At 38.3% G+C, this 17392-nt stretch overlaps 1 protein-coding gene across 1 annotated transcript in view; it reads right to left on the reverse strand.

Annotated features, from left to right (window-relative positions):
* Positions 1-601: 601 nt before the first annotated feature.
* LOC124259134 (tubby-related protein 4-like) overlaps positions 602-17392 on the reverse strand; it is a 234226-nt gene continuing 217435 nt past the window's right edge. Inside the window, 4 exon segments of the mRNA XM_046693229.1 lie at positions 602-614; positions 4253-4263; positions 8306-9368; positions 12893-13066. Coding sequence (XP_046549185.1) covers positions 9252-9368; positions 12893-13066 — 291 coding nt within the window. The 3' untranslated portion in view covers positions 602-614; positions 4253-4263; positions 8306-9251.

The following is a 17392-nucleotide window of genomic DNA, read 5'->3' on the forward strand; positions in this document are numbered from 1 at the left end:
AAGAAACATTTTCATTGGACAACAGAATGTAGCTGTAATGAATGCTATTTAAGAGTCACTCTAGATAATTGTAATCCAGAAACTATGAAACTGGGTAGTAATGCACAGGTAAAACCCAACAGCATGTGATGGACATTTCCACAAATTGCCTGCTTGTTACCTTTTCTGTGGAAAATAGTATTGGTACTGTGTGCTGCTTCAATGAAGATTGTAGCCATGGCAATCATATGGCTGCTGATTCTAGGTAATGTCTTCTGGATATCAAACTTGCAATTTTGTTTTGTATTTTGAGCTGACGACAGCTAGAAAGTGCAAATATGAGGCAGGTGAATTATCAAGTATTACAAATGTGGTCTGATTGTGTTGTTGGAAAGTACATTATTATTAAAATTATCCTTTTCCTGAATGTCTTTTGAAGTACATTATTATTAAATTATCCTTTTCTTGAATGTCTTTTGAAGTACATTATTATTCAAATTATCCTTTTCTTGAATGTCTTTTGAAGTACATTATTATTCAAATTATCCTTTTCCTGAATGTCTTTTGAAGTACATTATTATTCAAATTATCCTTTTCCTGAATGTCTTTTGAAGTACATTATTATTCAAATTATCCTTTTCCTGAATGTCTTTTGAATGTTCCTAGATGACTGACTCGGGATGTAGATGTTAGTAAACAAGCTGACACAATTTAACACAGTATATACAAAACTGAAAATTCTCACGTAGAAGTACAGTCAATAAACGCTCAGTATGTACACAAGACTGACATGACTGTTCTACATGATTCCAGGTCTGTATAGAAATGTGCCATTTGTACATACTGCTTCCCTCTCAACTAATGAAGTCAATCCTACAGCCACTGGACACAAACAGCTGATCTTCTGCAATGATCCATCATGACCGTTTCACATTCTCCGTAACAAATTGCCCCCTAACTACAAAGACAGAGCAATGATAAAAGACCTGTTTTTCTCATTATGATTAGTTGGACTTGACACAAGGATATTGCTTCCTGCAAATACTTGCCACAAACACACAGCCAGCGTGTGGTAGTTGAAGAGCTATGTTTTATTCGAACATGTGCAATTAATTTACAAGCTATTTTTAGTATACTTTGAAGTGTTATTTCCAAAAGTTCCATTCTATAATTGAAACAGCAGTTTGCAATAACTTGAAAACCTTCAGGATGTAACTTTTACTTTTTGCTTATCACTAGAGTCACTGGCTGGAAAATGATTTAAATTATGAAGCAAAAAAGATTGGTTACATGAAAAGGGAGTTAAAAGCCCATTTTTTATTCAGTTTGAATGCAATCATTACTGTCTCAGCTTGTTTCAAACCACCAGCTAGCCTGCTAGATAGACTGACTGACTGAGTTTAGTTTTACGCCACTTTCAGCAATATTCCAGCAATATCACGGCGGGGCACACCAGAAATGGGCTTCACACATTGTGCTCATGTGGGGAATCGAACCTGGGTCTTCGGCGTGACGAGCTAACGCTTTAACCACTAGGCTACCCCACCGCCCCAGTTCAATTAGAAATATAATATTGTTAAAGGTTGATACACCATTTCAGTCATTTAACGGCTGCTATGGCAGGTTATGTTTCCAAACAGCAGGAATAACACTCATTTATTTACCCTGATTAAAACCTAAGCAAGGTGCAGTAATCAGCAAGAAAGGATTCAAACTCGTGAGAAAGTCAAGGGACGTAACTCATTGCATCACTTTACTATTCAATTATGATATTCACTAATAAGCACTAGGGGTGTTGCAATACGCGAATGTATCGATGCATCGATACATTTTTACTGACGATACGATACGCGATACATGCTTGCGTGTATCGATTCCTATTTTAAAACTTTATCGATTCAAATTTTTGTGCTATATCCATCTCCTTCAAAGTCTTGATAAAAAAATTATACGAGACCGCTCCGATAAATAGATGTAGCTAGCTTTACTTAAAAAATAGGTTGGAAACTAACAGCTTTTGTGATGGCTAGACTATTTTGATGGACCAATCAGCGAGCGCGTACGTTGCCGGTAAGGTAATGCTATGAAAAGGCGCGAAAATTATGTATCGCGATACGTATCGTATCGTGAGATTGGTGTATCGTGACACCCCTAATAAGCACCTAGTGCGCTTAAAAGATTGACAAAAGGGAGACCTGTCGAACATCATACACAAGTTACGTCTATTTTCAAAACTTGAGCAAACGTGGTACATGTGAGAGAGTGAGTGAGTTTAGTTTTGACACCACTTTTAGCAATATTCCATCAATATCACGGCAGGGGACACCAGAAATGGGCTTCACACATTGCACCCAAGTGGGGAATCAAACCCAGGTCTTCAGCGTGATGAAACCAACACTTTTCCATCAATAATTACAAGTTCTGTGACGCTAAATGAATTTGTATTATACACCACAAAATATGGACTGTTGTGAAAATTGTTCATCTTTGTTAGGGGCTCTTAGAAAGATTACGAAGAAGTTGGTCAAAGGGTGTTTAATATGGCAATTACAGTTTGTCAATATGGAATTGGACAATATTTTGCACATTTCACTATATGTAAGGAATGTTTATCTAGGAATGGACAGATGCTAAGTCAAACCTCGGAATGTTCAATACAATGAATTATTTTTAATATACACAGTCATCGGAACTTAATTCACCCCCAGCCCCACAAATTCAAAAGAGCAAATCTGTTTGTTACAGCAAGTCCAACGACTGCTCTGTCCAACTTGATCAGAACTTTGGTGTTTAATCTATCAGTCTGTATACAAGTGTAGTTATTGATCCAGCAAAACAATACCACAATCAGACAATTTTTTATGTAAGTTCCCTTTTTGAAAAATATAAGTTTGTGGATGTCATGCATGCAATGTTAAATATTCTGTCAAGAATTACAAGCACCACTTTACAATTTGGACATTGTGTGTGCGTAGTAAAGAAAACCCTGGAAACCACACCCCTGTGAACTGAGTCAAACTTGTTTCCATGAAAAACGGACTCAAAGATAATATCTATGAATCCCTAAATAGCAAAAGGCACAAGTTGACAACCTGGTCTTAGTGTGTGCAAAGTTTCAAGAAAGTATACCCTTACTATTAGAGCTATGGTCAGGATAGACATGTGGTTATAAACAAAACAGCGTCAACACCAAACCCGTTGCTGTGACAACAGAAAAATATAGAAGTTCTAATTATCCCTAAAAAGCAAATGGCACCAGTTGACAATCTGGTCTTTCTGTAAAGTTTCATGAAAGAATACCTATTTTTAGAGATACATGTATGATCGCGACAAATAATGAAAACATGTTAAATACTATATCTCCCTGTGTTACATACCAAGGGTGTTATAAAAGTATTAATTTTAAAATCTTTCTAATTTCACACAGTCACTAGGACATTCATCAGATACTAACAATGGAATCAAGATATGTAAAATTATAAGAATGGGCAAATCATCTGTTTCACAAATTACAGTAGGTACAGCAACAAATACAATATACCACACATGAAATGAATTGAGCATCGAATGGAATTATTTACATGTACAGCAACATTCTTCCACACAAACCATTCAAACAAAATCATATAAATAAAATATATACATAACATATAAACTAAATAAACTATTTGATACATATTTTGATTTTTACAACTTGAACATTATGTTAAGTTTATGAGGTATATGTGTATTTCACACTTGTTGGCTATAATCTGAGAGGTTTACTATAAGTCTATTCAGTAAGGTGAGGTATTGTAAAATCAATGCGGCAACTGCTGTGAATCCTCCTTGAAAACTAGAAATTGACAACATCAGATTCCTCAAGGACCTTTTTGACCAATCTGTGAAATGTTCTGTACTGATAAGAGTTCTTACTTCAAACCACAATGTTTTATCCTGAACTGCATTGTGCATTTTGACCCAAACGAAAAAACAGGCTCTTGTGAACAATTTTTTTTATTAAATTATTTCCCATGAAGAGAGATGAACTGCTTTGAACATTTTGAACTGTTCAATCGAAACCCAGGACTTCGGCGTGACAAGCGAACACTTTAACTACTGGGCTACCCACCGCTCTATTCAGTTATATCATGGCAAGTCAGCTAGTGGGAGGAGTGCCCAGAGTGATGTAGTCCTGAGACAAACATTTCGGTGAAACCCATCAGCACAGGTAGGTGGTAGCAACTCAAAAAACATAATCCAGGTGAATCTAGCATTCATGCTGATCAAAGACTTGTTACATGCCTTAGGGATGCACCTCTGCATAGCAAGGTGGTGACCTTGTTAGCCCTATTTAGGATATAGAGACTGCAAATTTACATGGTAATAAAACTATCTAGTCAACTGTGTTACATAGTGACTTTAAAACTAACAGAGTATTTGAAGATAGTTTCATTTCATGCAGTTTTGTTCTACAACAATCCCAACAATGCAGTTCTACATAAAGTGGAATCAAATTCGAGTCTGTGGGTGACTATCTGGTACACAAGTATCTAACCTCTAAAATTCTATATATTTTCCTCATAACTGTATATACACTTACAGCAAAATATCAAATGTTCTAGTACATACATCAGAAAACACCAAGACATATGTTTCTATGTTAACCAGGTGACATTTGATATTGTTTTCAGAGTAGATTTGGCAAGTGTTTGGTCTGTGTGTACATTTCTTGATTTAATCTTGGACTTACCATATTCCTCCTACTCCAAACCCCTTTACCAAATGTGTAATAGTCTTATCTTCCTCCTCACAACTCTGACATCAAGCACCTGCCTCAGAAATTGTTTCTTTTCCCTATTGCCACAAAATTAAGTACCGACTCATCACTTGCCACAATAATCCCTTCAATCCCACACTACTCTAAACTCAGGCACCTATCACATGCCACAACAATCTTTTCCAATCCCATACTACCCTGACATCAAGCACTTGCTTATCTGCAGTTACAAAATCCTTCTCCATAGTACTCCAAGACAACCTGTATTATTTACTTTTATACCCTATGTGTTGGATTAAGATATAAAGGTTTGAGTAGACTGTCAACTGCAAGCACAAATCCACCTATGTCCAGCTGTGCAGAATACAGAAAGGACATGGAGAGCCATCCTGGAAAATAAACAGCTGAGATGAGGACTTGGGTGTGCAGCAGGTAGGTATAACAATATGATAATCTACTTACTGCTCGGAAACAGTTCCAGGAAGAGCTAACCCTTAAATATACTGACTCAAGACAAAAACATGCTCCATCATCATCTTGGAAGAAAAGAACATGTGTTCCAATGCTTGATGGATTCCTTGTTTGTGCTGGGAAGAAAACAGATTCTCCTAGCAAATTGAATAGCTATTGTTTTCAGACAAAATACTGAATTTGCCATTTTGTGTGCCATATTGCACACAACAGTTCTGATCTAAATGAGGCAGGGGTGGAAATAACCCATTGCCCGACGCCCGAGTCCAGTGTTTTTTTCTGTCGGGCAAGCAAATTTGTATATCACACTGTACCGGTGTCCAGTTGACTTTCCAATATCAATTATGTTGTTTATTTAAAAAATCAACAAGAAAACGGCCGGTATAGTGGAAAAATTATCAGGGCAAGTGATTTTACATGTGCCACTGTACCGGAGTACACTAGCAATTTTAAAGTTATTTCCACCCCTGTGAGGACTTCATTTTCAGGAGGTACTGAAACAAATATGAAATTTGCAAGCATAGGAAACAAACTGAAGTCAAAGTTAAATTTAATTTTGAAACAAAACTTAAAGAATTTTGCTGTAGAACCCTTTAAGTACAACATAAATAAGGTCCTGTCACCTGTGCAAGTTGTGTGTCAGTACAATAGTGTGCTATCATTCAAATAATGCTGAACCAGCCAGAACTGGAAGGTTGGAGGGATCCCATGGTAGTTACAGTCGCTTGTTCTCGATAATGGAATCAGATCCTCCTACTTTGTAGCTGCATAACAAGATAATGGTTTTATTATTAAATTACACAGAAAGACCATCTAAAAAAGAGGTAATCACATTCTTAACAATCACAGGAATGTCTTCATGAATTGTAATCAGAACCAATTTGGAACGGAAATGGTAATTCGTCATCATGGAATGTTACGATAACATTTATAATTACATTTATACCTGACTCTTACTTAAGTACCTGCTTTAAAAATCTCTCATTCAAGAATAAAAATAGTTTTCAAATTAAATAATGACTTGATAGAGACACTTTCCATACTTTGACATTATAATACATCAATATACTGTAACATGACACATTGAAACCAGATAAGGTACCACGACAGACAAACATGACATCTTGAAATGCTGACAAGAATTGCAAAGTCATAAAATATCAATGCTATAAGAACCGTTTTGATCATGACTTTGAATTTTGTACACAAATGGCAATGATGACTATAGTATGGGCCAATGTAAAAACACTAATCAGTCATGAAATTAACTCAACATCTCAATATACATACATGACAAATTTGCATAGCTTTTGAAGAAATATTTCTGTACCACTCTGAATACAATGTAAGTAGAAGAACATCGTCTACCAGTACATGGATGCAACCAGACTTGAAATGAGATCATAGCCACCAGATCCAATAAATGAACAAAACACTTTTCAATGTCAAGACACTTACACACATCTATATTTCTATGAATAATCTACCAATCTCCTACATTATACAGAGTTCATCATATAACTGCAACATACACCAAAGTGGGGAGACAGGCTCCCTACAGCCCTGTCAGGATCCCAAGGGCAAGAAACAAGAACAGCTGCTATCAGACGCCCTTTGATGTACAACATCAGTTTTGTGGACAACAGCGCCAAATCTGTGAGTACTATACTATTCACACTTTGCTAAGGATCAAATCATGGATTCAACAGAAAACTATGATGTGGGGTCTAATTTGGTTTAAATATCTAAGCCTTATTGTAAGCATGGATCCTAGGTTTCAGTATGTCACTGCATCTTGTGGATCCCATACCTGCTATTGACAGGTGTTGTGTACTTGTCACTGACTCATTCCATGATTTGCAAAATGGTTGATTGGTGCCATGAAAACCATTTTTATGGTTACTCATGTATCAAGTGCATAAGGTTAGATTAAAGTGGCTGTTTGCCTAAAGAGGGGTTACCATATCATTATTTATCTAGTTCAAATTATAAATCTATGTTTAAGTAAAGTTGGGAATTTTTGTGATCCTTAGCAAGATGTGAGTAGTATATAAGCTGTTGATCATTATTTTTTAAGATTTATTTAACAATGCTGAGGACACAACAAATATAACTAATTAAATAAGATCAGGAACTATCTCACTGACATAATATAAAATTTGTTGTGCTTGACTGTATTGTAGTATCTCTGTAGACACTGAGTCAATGATTTTGAAAGTATCATAAAAGGCCATTCTGAACTGTAACTTGTTTGAGAAGCATCTTGAAGTTGGAGCAGAAAGGATATAACAACACATGAATGAACACCGTCTCTCTCACTGCAATAAAGAAGTTGTTCGTCCATATACTGTTATCCTTCCATTCTGAACTGCTTTTTGACAAAGCAGAATGTTCTGGTTACATGACTTCAGGAAAGTCACTTACATTAGACTGTGATACATCATGGTCATTTATCAAAGTTACCAATCCAACATCACTCATATGAAACAGAAAATATTGGAATATTTTCAAACCACACTGGAAATTCTCAAAAATTCAAAGGTAGAAACAAATTCAAATCACCAATCATACAGGTGTAAGGGTAAGTAACTGGCCTTGGGAAGGATTGTCATATTGCCCCAGCTGAAATCATTCGCTGGGAAAGTACTATATGCTACAAAAAAGAGCAGTAATGATGTAGACTTTGTTTGAGGTCAACTTCTGAAAAATATCTAACCAGTTTAAGGTATGTGAAATTTGGGATTACACCATCTCGGAGGAGTACAGATTCCAGTACATTTCTGGGTTGAACGAGTCCCATCTGGGATTCAAATCCAATGTGCTCTCAGAGTCAGGAATCTAATTGCCTGTATTCATTTAACCAGTTGATAGGGGCCAACTATTGAAAACTATCCACTTTGTGTATGTTAACTATTGAAATTTACCCACTAACTATTGAAATTTACCCTCTAACTATTGAAATTTGCCCATTAACTATTGAAATTTACCAATTAACTATTGAAATTTACCCACTAACTATTGAAATTTACCCACTAACTATTGAAATCTGCCAATTAACTATTGAAATTTACCCATTAACTATTGAAATTTACCCACTAACTATTGAAATTTACCCAGTTACTTTGACAACTATTGAAATTACCCTGTTACATGGTCAACTATTGAAAATTACCCAGTTATAAGGTCAGTTAATGAATATTTATCCGAGTTACATGTCAACTATTGAAAATTACCCAGTTGTTACATAGGCAACTATTCAATATTGATTGAGGCTGATTCCCTTGTATGTTCAACAAACACAACTGTGTCCAGATTGGCCTTCTAATTGAACTATTCTATTGTCAACAGGGTGGAATGTAGTTAATTCTATACAAATCTTCATGGAGTAAGATTATATCTAACCTGATCATACATAAAGATTTGATTATTCAGAAGTTGGCCTGGCACTATCTCACTGATGTGATGTATAATAAAAGTATCTCATTATATTTTGGGGCAGACAAAATACTTAGTATACATTTAGCTGCAGTAATTCTATGAAACTGATATGTTGAAAAGTGATTACTGAAAAAACAAAATACAAATATTTGTCTCCAATTTTCTTTAACTTTGAAAACAGAAATAGCAAAATATACTATTAGCATGATTTAATTATCACAATTCATATTACTACCTGGCATGATATGGATAAAATATTTCAATATTTCTAATAATTTGGAATCAAATAATACAGTTCTAATTACAAGTAATTATTAAAGCTAAAAGCCATTCTTAACAGCATTGTGGCTTTTGCTTCCCACACCTGTTAAAATGCTGAACTTCAAAAAACATTATCCTTTGAAGCAGGTGTGTGCGGAACGAGGCATCAGTAAACGACCATTTAACAACGGACATCCGCGAGCCTTGTATACCTGGAGGCCATTCCACATGTATTGAGAGCCTGGTTGTGACATCGCAGCTGGGGCTTAGATCAATAGATCCATCAAATCACAGACACAGCACATGATGATGGGAATCATTAACTGCCCTTCAGATGGAATGGCTACTTCAGTCTCTGGGTGACATTGGCAAGAGCAACAGCAAATGCTTGTATAGCAGTAAAAGGGTATTGGAAATCTAGAGTGTAGGCATTGCTGTCGATACGCCCAAACTGCATCACCTGAAACAGACAATAAACTCTCATAAGCATTGCTGATGTTACAGTCAAAGTGCATCACCTGAAACTGACAACAGGTAAGCACATGCTCAATTGTTGATTCACCTAAAACCAGGTAGGTATACACATGGCTATCAAAACACTCAACATATAAGGATCTGTACTGAAATGTCACATCATAATGGAATAAAGAAGGTGTCATCTGGCCTATATTATTTTTAATCATCAACTTTTACAATGCCACTTCAACATATCCAAACACTAAAGAAGGTGCCGCCTATATCTGCACCAAGCTGCATGCAGGTATATATCTATTGTTATCAGTATACCCTGAAACTAAACAAAATATTGCATCATCTGAAACAGACCATTATGAGCTTGGCTGATGATTCATATAAACATTATCTCACCTGACAAGTCTATATACATTGCTGGCGACTTGATCCCCACTGAGATTAACACTAATATAATGAAGAATTGTACAAAGTGATTTCAGCACTCAGGTGACTGTATCTCCCATCCTTAAAAAAGACTTAGCGCTAAGATTGTTTTGTAAATGGCACCCTGACAAATATATGCATTGCTATCCATGTCATCCCTATTGAGATCAATACAAAAACAATTCATAAATTGGTATCCACATGGACTAAGTAGCTCTTTTAGTGAGTGAGTGAGTGATGTTTTGTGCACATCAAGCAATATTCACAAATTTGTCAATAATGACAATCAGATAAAGGAGCAGCTGACAGGTCCACGCCAATGACATAATGATGAAAATTTTACCATGCCACGGCTTTAAGAGAGAGTGAGAGAGTGAGTTTAGTTTTACGCCACACTCAGAAATATCCCAGCTATATGGCGGCGGTCTGTAAGTAATCGAGTCTGGACCAGACAATCCAGTGATCAACAGCATGAACATCGATCTGAGCAATTGGGAACCGATGACATGTGTCAACCAAGTCAGCGAAACTGACCACCCAATCCCGTTAGTCGCCTCTTACGACAAGCATAGTCACCTTTTATGGCAAGCACATGGGTTGCTGAAGACCTATTCTACCCCAGATCTTCACGGGTCTACGGCTTTAAGTAATGAGTATGTGGTATGCAAGGTTTGAAAACTATTTCGAAAAGGGTACGCAAACTTATCAGTCAGGTATGCGTGATGCCACGATATAATCCATTTAGTACTGCTGAACATTAAGAAAATAACAATGGTGTACCAGTATGTAAACTAATCCTTTACATGTTGTTTTAACTATGTTTCAATTTGTGTCATTCTGGATTCAGGGGAGTGCAGTGAGATTCAGAATGAAGAAAAAAAGATGCCTGTCCTGATTCAGAGGGTTCACATCCTCCTACGTGAGTCATATTTGAAATGCGACACCTTCAGAAGATTGAAATATGTTCAGAAATCAAGCCTACGGATATGAAATGTTTGCTTTCTCAAGACATTGTCAAGAGAAGCCAAGGAAACGCCTTCTCCCTCCAACCACTGACACCAGTTCGGAGTGTAACTTTCCATATTATACAGCTTCACAACATATAGGTGAGGAGATGACATAGAACTCCATGACAAGCACAGTTCCAGTCCAGATGAATAATGGCTGTGTTATGCTTCCACTAATTCATGTCACTCGTACATTCTTTGATATGACACTAACTCAAAGTCTCTACAGAAATGTCCTGTGTCTTGTAAAATGGTATTGAATTCTTTGATAGGCATTTAGAAGTTGGAAGAACATTAATACATGACACTTTTTATGGATAAGAACTTCTTTTATTCTTGATTTGCTTGAGTGTCATTCTAGAAGTTGGTGGTATAGAGATATGGACTGACTGACTGAGTTTAGTTTTACGCCGCTTTTAGCAATATTCCAGCAATATCACGGCGGGGGACACCAGAAATGGGCTTAACACATCGTCGGCGTGACGAGCCAACACTTTAACCACTAGGCTACCCCATAGAGATATGGAGATAAACTTGATCATCTATAGAGTTGTGTAATATCTTCTTATATTCTTAGTCACAATGTTTCAGAACTACTTCCTGCACCTTCATCAGGTGAATGTTAACGATGAGAAGTATCATGTATTCAGACAGTTAGTAGGTATTGGGGTGGCCTAGTGCTTACAACGTTTGCTTGTCACCTCGAAAGACACAGGTTTTGATTCCCCACATGGGTACAATGTGTGAAGTCCATTTCTGGTGTCCCCCTCCGTGATATTGCTTAAAGTAGTGGTGTTCCGATTAATTGAAATAATCGAAGATTGGTCGCAGTGGCCAAACGACCGAGCAATCGATCACATTTTCTCATAATCGAACACAAACGATTTTGGAACTGCTGTTTTCGTCTTTGAAACACTTGACGATGGAACATATCTTCGAAATTGTCAGGGCCTGCAAACTTGTGTAATTCTTAGAAAACTCACTTCACTAACTAAAAAGTCATGACTGAATATTTCTTGAAGACTCCGGAAAGTTTATGTTCATAATATATTAGTCATCACTTTAAAGTAGCAAGTTGCATCATGTTATACTTATCTGCAATAACAAACCGGATAGAAAAATTACGCTAACCAATTTTTTTCGATGATCGTTCGTTGATAATGAAGCAATCATCAATTGTGAGATTTCAACCAATTCCCAACACTAGCTTAAAGCGACGTAAAATTAAACTCACTCACTCATCCAGATGGTTCTAGTCAATAGGGAAACAGTAAAGTTATCCTCGACCTTGGTTACTTTGAGTGAGTGAGTATGGTTTTACACTGCTTTTAGCAATATTCCAGTAATGTCATGGGAGTGATAAATGTAAAAGGTTTCACACATTCTACCCACATGGGGCATAAGGTAACTTTGATGTTCAAAGTAATAAATTTCAAAAGTATGGGAAATGTTCACGGTTCTCATCAAGCTAAGTTATTTCAGCCATGATGATGTATGAAGGACAGAACTGACTGACTGACTGAGTTTGGTTTTATGCCGCTTTTAGCAATATTCCAGCAATATCACGGCGGGGGACACCAGAAATGGGCTTCACACATTGTACCCATGTGGGGATTCGAACCCGGGTCTTCGGCGTGACGAGCCAACGCTTTAACCATTAGGCTACCTCACGGCCCCTGATGATGTATGAAGGACAGCAGTATGCATGACATTCAGTAACAGTTGATTGGCTTTACTAAGTATGCATGTCATATTGGCTTTTAGCAATATTCCAGCAATATCACGGTAGGGGACACCAGAAATGGGCTTCATACATTGTACCCATGTGGGGATTCATACCCGGGTCTTCGGCGTGACGAGTCAACGCTTTAACCACTAGGCTACCCCACCGCCCCTATTGAGCATGGAACATACTCATATTATTCATGGCTTCCTGTCCGCAGGGGAGTTGATCAGAACTGACAGAATTTCAAAACGGCAGCAACTTTGTATTAACTACACTTCACTCACTGAGCAGCTGGAGAGCAAAAAGGTGTTTACACTACCCTGACTAATGGTATAAACTTGACTAGAAATGTACCTGTTTCCCACGGAACTCTATTTGGAAGTTTTTAGCCGATTCTTGAGTGACCCGTCCACCAAAGTCTAACTGGTAGACTTGACTGTTCTCATTCCACAGTGGAGCCTTGTTGTGCATAACAAACTGCTGCTTGGACCCCACACGATTGGAACTGCTGCCCCGGACTCGACGCAGCTGAAACACATCAACAAACACAAGTCAGTATCAGTCATCCACTGAAACTATTACGATTTTTATGATTTGGTTTGGTTTGTTGTTTAATGCCACAAACATCAATAGTCCAGCTATATAGCGGGGGTCTGTGAATAATCAATCTGGACCAGACAATCCACTAATCAACAGCATGAGCATTGATCTACACAATTGGGATACGATGACATGTGCCAGCCAAGGCAGCGAGCCTGACCACCCGGTCCTGTTAGTCGCTTCTTACGACAAGCATGGGTTCTTGAAGACCAATTCTAACCTGGATTACTATTTTTGTGAGGGTGCTTACAAGCTATAAGACAAAACAATCAACATTTATAGATGATACTGTCTTTATTAGGGATGGTGGGGTGCCTAGTGGCTAAGCCTTTCACACATGATGCCGAAGACCCAGGGTTCGATTCCCCACATGGGCATAAAATGTGAAACCCATTTCTGGTGTCCCCTGCCATGAAATTGCTGGAATATTGCTAAAAGAGGTGTAAAACCATACACACTCACTGCCTGTATTAAACCAAATATAGTCTTACTAAATTCATACAAGCTTTGGTCTAAGTTTTATCGACTCCTGGAGATTCCAGGTAAGAATATACTCTTCACCTTCACCCAATGCATACCAGTGAAAAGACTTGTTGACTCAGGTAGTTGATTGTGTGTCATCGTATGCCAATTTGCCTGGATCAATCAGGGGACTGTAACAAATGTCATATTTGGGATTACACTTTCTCAGTAAAGTACAGATTCTAGTACTTTTGTTGGGTTGAGTCTTGTCTGAGATTCAAACCCACACCCATCAGACACCTATTCCATTGGGATTCGAACCCACACCCTCAGAATCAGCCACCTAACAAACTCAGCCACTGTGGCTTCCAACGTGTAGTTAAACCACAAACACTGATGTTTCACTGAGTTGGTTAGGTGGCTGACTTCCGCGTGCTAGCAATTAGGTGCCTGATTCTGAGGGTGTGGGTTCGAATCCCAATGGTATGGGACTCCGATGGGACTCAACCCAACAAAAGCACCAGAAGCTGTACTTTACTGAAAAAGTGTAACCCCAAAATTATAACATTTGTTACATTTGACCACTTTCTAAATGACATTGTGTATTCACAATCAGGAGACTGTTTGGTATGGAATCAATTATTTACAGACCTACTATAATCATCTGAGTTCTACATTAAACAGCAAAATAGTAAATCATACAAGTCTTGGGCTAAAATAAGTCCTGTTATATTCCAGTCTGACGAGGTAATAAGAACAGTCACTCTGACCATCAACTTCATCAAGAATTCTGTAAGATACACCAAATTAGGTCCGATTTCATCAGTATTTGTTGAAGTGATCATCTGGAAATTATGGATGATGGGTCAGATGACCTAGCCCTTTTGAGGCGCACGACACCCCTTTTGAGGCTCCTACTGGCTTACCAGTTGAGCTAAAATGGAGTAGTTTTAGGTAAGTGACCACCTTATTAGATCATATTTCCATAGGAAAACCCTTCTGTGCAAATGACAGCTTAATCACACCAACCACGTACACTGTGGAGTGTTGCCATGAATGTCATGCCCAAATAACACTCTCTTGAAAGTCTCTTAACAGACACATTTGGGGTAGTGAAATGATTCCAACCCTAGACTGAAGCAATTTTCTTAAAATATCCTTCAAAAGGTTCCATTTGCGTAACAGGAACATCAAAGTAGGAGTTCTGTACTAAAAGGAAACCATGATGAATTTTTAATTGAATTGCCCTTAAGTCAATAACTTGGTTTGTTACATACAGCATGATTAATCACTTAGGCGAGGCTACCAATCAAGTACATCAGTAGAAATCACTTGAACCAATGTGACTGGAACACTTGCAACATCTCCTGCGGTTTTCATGGAACTGGGTTTGATGCAATATTGTTCTAACTCATATTCAACTCTTGGGACGGTGACATTCGCTTGTCACGTCACATGGGTCACATAGGTGCAGTGTGTGAAGCCCATTTGTGATGTCCCCCGCTGTGATATTGCTGGAATATTGCAAAAAGTGGCGTAAAACCCAACTCATTCACTCATATTCAGTTTAGTTAAATGTAAGAGAAAACCAGACAGTCTACTGTAAACCATAGGAATTGGGTGGCCAGGCCAGGTTGCGATTCAGGTACCTGTATTGCGATACGCATTGTGATATACTATGATCTTCACTGACTGACTGACTGAGTTTGGTTTTACGCCGCTTTTAGCAATATTCCAGCAACATCACGGTGGGGGACACCAGAAATGGGCTTCACACATTGTACCCATGTGGGGTTTCGAACCCGGGTCTTCGGAGTGACGAGCCAACGCTTTAACCACTAGGCTACCCCACCGCCCCCTGATCTTCACTGTTTGATGGTGGGCAATACTAATCATACAAGCAGATCCTATTTCCTATATATCAAGGCCCTTAACAATATATGTTATGGTTCTGAAAATTGCATGGTTTGATTCCTCAATGTCAGTCACTGATTGTATGGCCCAGACTGTTTATCGACAGGCGGTTGTCAAAGATTGAATACTGCTGAGTGCAGCATTAAAGAATGAGTGAGTGAATACAGTTTTACATCACTTTTAGAATATTAAAGAGTGCATGAGTGAGTATGGTTTTATGCCGCTTTTAGCAATATTCCGGCAATATCACAGCAGGGGACACCGGAAATGGGCTTCACACGTTGTACCCATGTTGGGAATTGAACCCGGGTCTTCGGCGTGACGAGCAAATACTTTAACCACTAGGACTACCCCACTGCCCGGGAAGTTATGGATCCAATCTAAATGTTTTACAGTTGAGTCCAACATAACAAGTGTATTCCAAACAGTATTTCAGACATGACATATATATACTCAAGAATGAAAAAAGAAATCATTTTATGTTACATATCATTCACCATTAACATATCAATTTATGATTCTGTGCAGTATTTATCAATAGTAGTGAGGTGAGGTGAAACTGGGATTAACGTCGTACTTGAGAATATTTCGCTCATATTTCGCTCATATGCGTGTGTATGTGTATGTGCGGCTGCTTGTACTAGCCCAGACTGAAACTGGTTTTAAAGTGCTAGCCCACTGAGATACCATGCCGCAGTGAAGCATGAATACCCCACTCAGACACAGTATACTGACTCCGAGCCGACCAGTCCTTCTTGTACCCATTAATGCCGCGCCAGGCAGGGACCAACAAGTACCATATTTTAACGTCTTTTGGTTTAACGCGGTCGGGGATCGAACCCGCGACCTTCCGCTCTCCGGGCGGACGCTCTAACCACTACACCACGGAGGCGGTCCATCAATAGTAGTGACTGAGTTGGGTTTTACACTGCTTTTAGCAATATTCCAGCAATATCACAACAGGGGACACCAGAAATGGGCATCACACATTGTACCCATGTGGGGAATCAAACCGGGGCCTTCAGTGTGACGAGCGAATGCTTTAACCACTAGGCTTCCCCACTGCCCCTTTATCACTAGTATTCTCTGTCAGCAAGTGGTTAATGTCACTTGTGTGTTGAAAACGTAGTTAGTAATGATATGTCACTAGATAGTTTATACCACAAGTTCCTGACCAGTGGAATGATCAAATTGTCTAATTAAAGTCACTCTGGGGACCTAGACTTGTTATCACGAACTTCTAATTAATCGATTCTTGTTATCATGAATCAAATGATGATAAATAAGGATTTGCTCAGGTCCACACAAAAAATGTCAGCTACTTCTTTTAACTTAACAATATTAGATTTTCTTTGTAATCTAATAAAGAATAACAGGACATTACTTTCGTCTTAGAAAACAAAGCACACTCGTGACTGAAAACCAGGTTTCCGCAGGGCACTTGTTCCAATCTTCATCTGCAACATTTGTTTCTCTACTTAATTTCCTGGCTGCTTGGCTCTAGTGAAGTGATAGGAAATTCAAGCTCCCCAATACCAAACTCACATGATCACTTGAAAGTCGAAGCCACCATCGCCTGACAGCTTCACATAGTATTTGATTTTAATTTGAAAGAAAGAGGTATATGCCAGCAAAAACCTACAGCAATCACGAGCAAAACAATGTAAATAGTGGGCATGCGAGGAAAAAAGGAGCCGCTTCGCCCGTGAGTACTCCCGAACAATTCTCATCAGTCTTGTAGGCTGTTTATATTCTTCCTAAGTGTTCAGTGGAGTGATCAAGGAAACAACTGACCTTTTAGGCCTTGATTTTCAACTAACCAAATACGGTGGAAAGGATAGTCGGACAGAGAAATATGCACTGAAAGAATCACCCACT

The sequence above is a fragment of the Haliotis rubra genome, unplaced genomic scaffold (genome assembly GCF_003918875.1).
Source record: "Haliotis rubra isolate DU_JTF1 unplaced genomic scaffold, ASM391887v1 Scf71, whole genome shotgun sequence".
NCBI lineage: Eukaryota > Metazoa > Mollusca > Gastropoda > Lepetellida > Haliotidae > Haliotis > Haliotis rubra.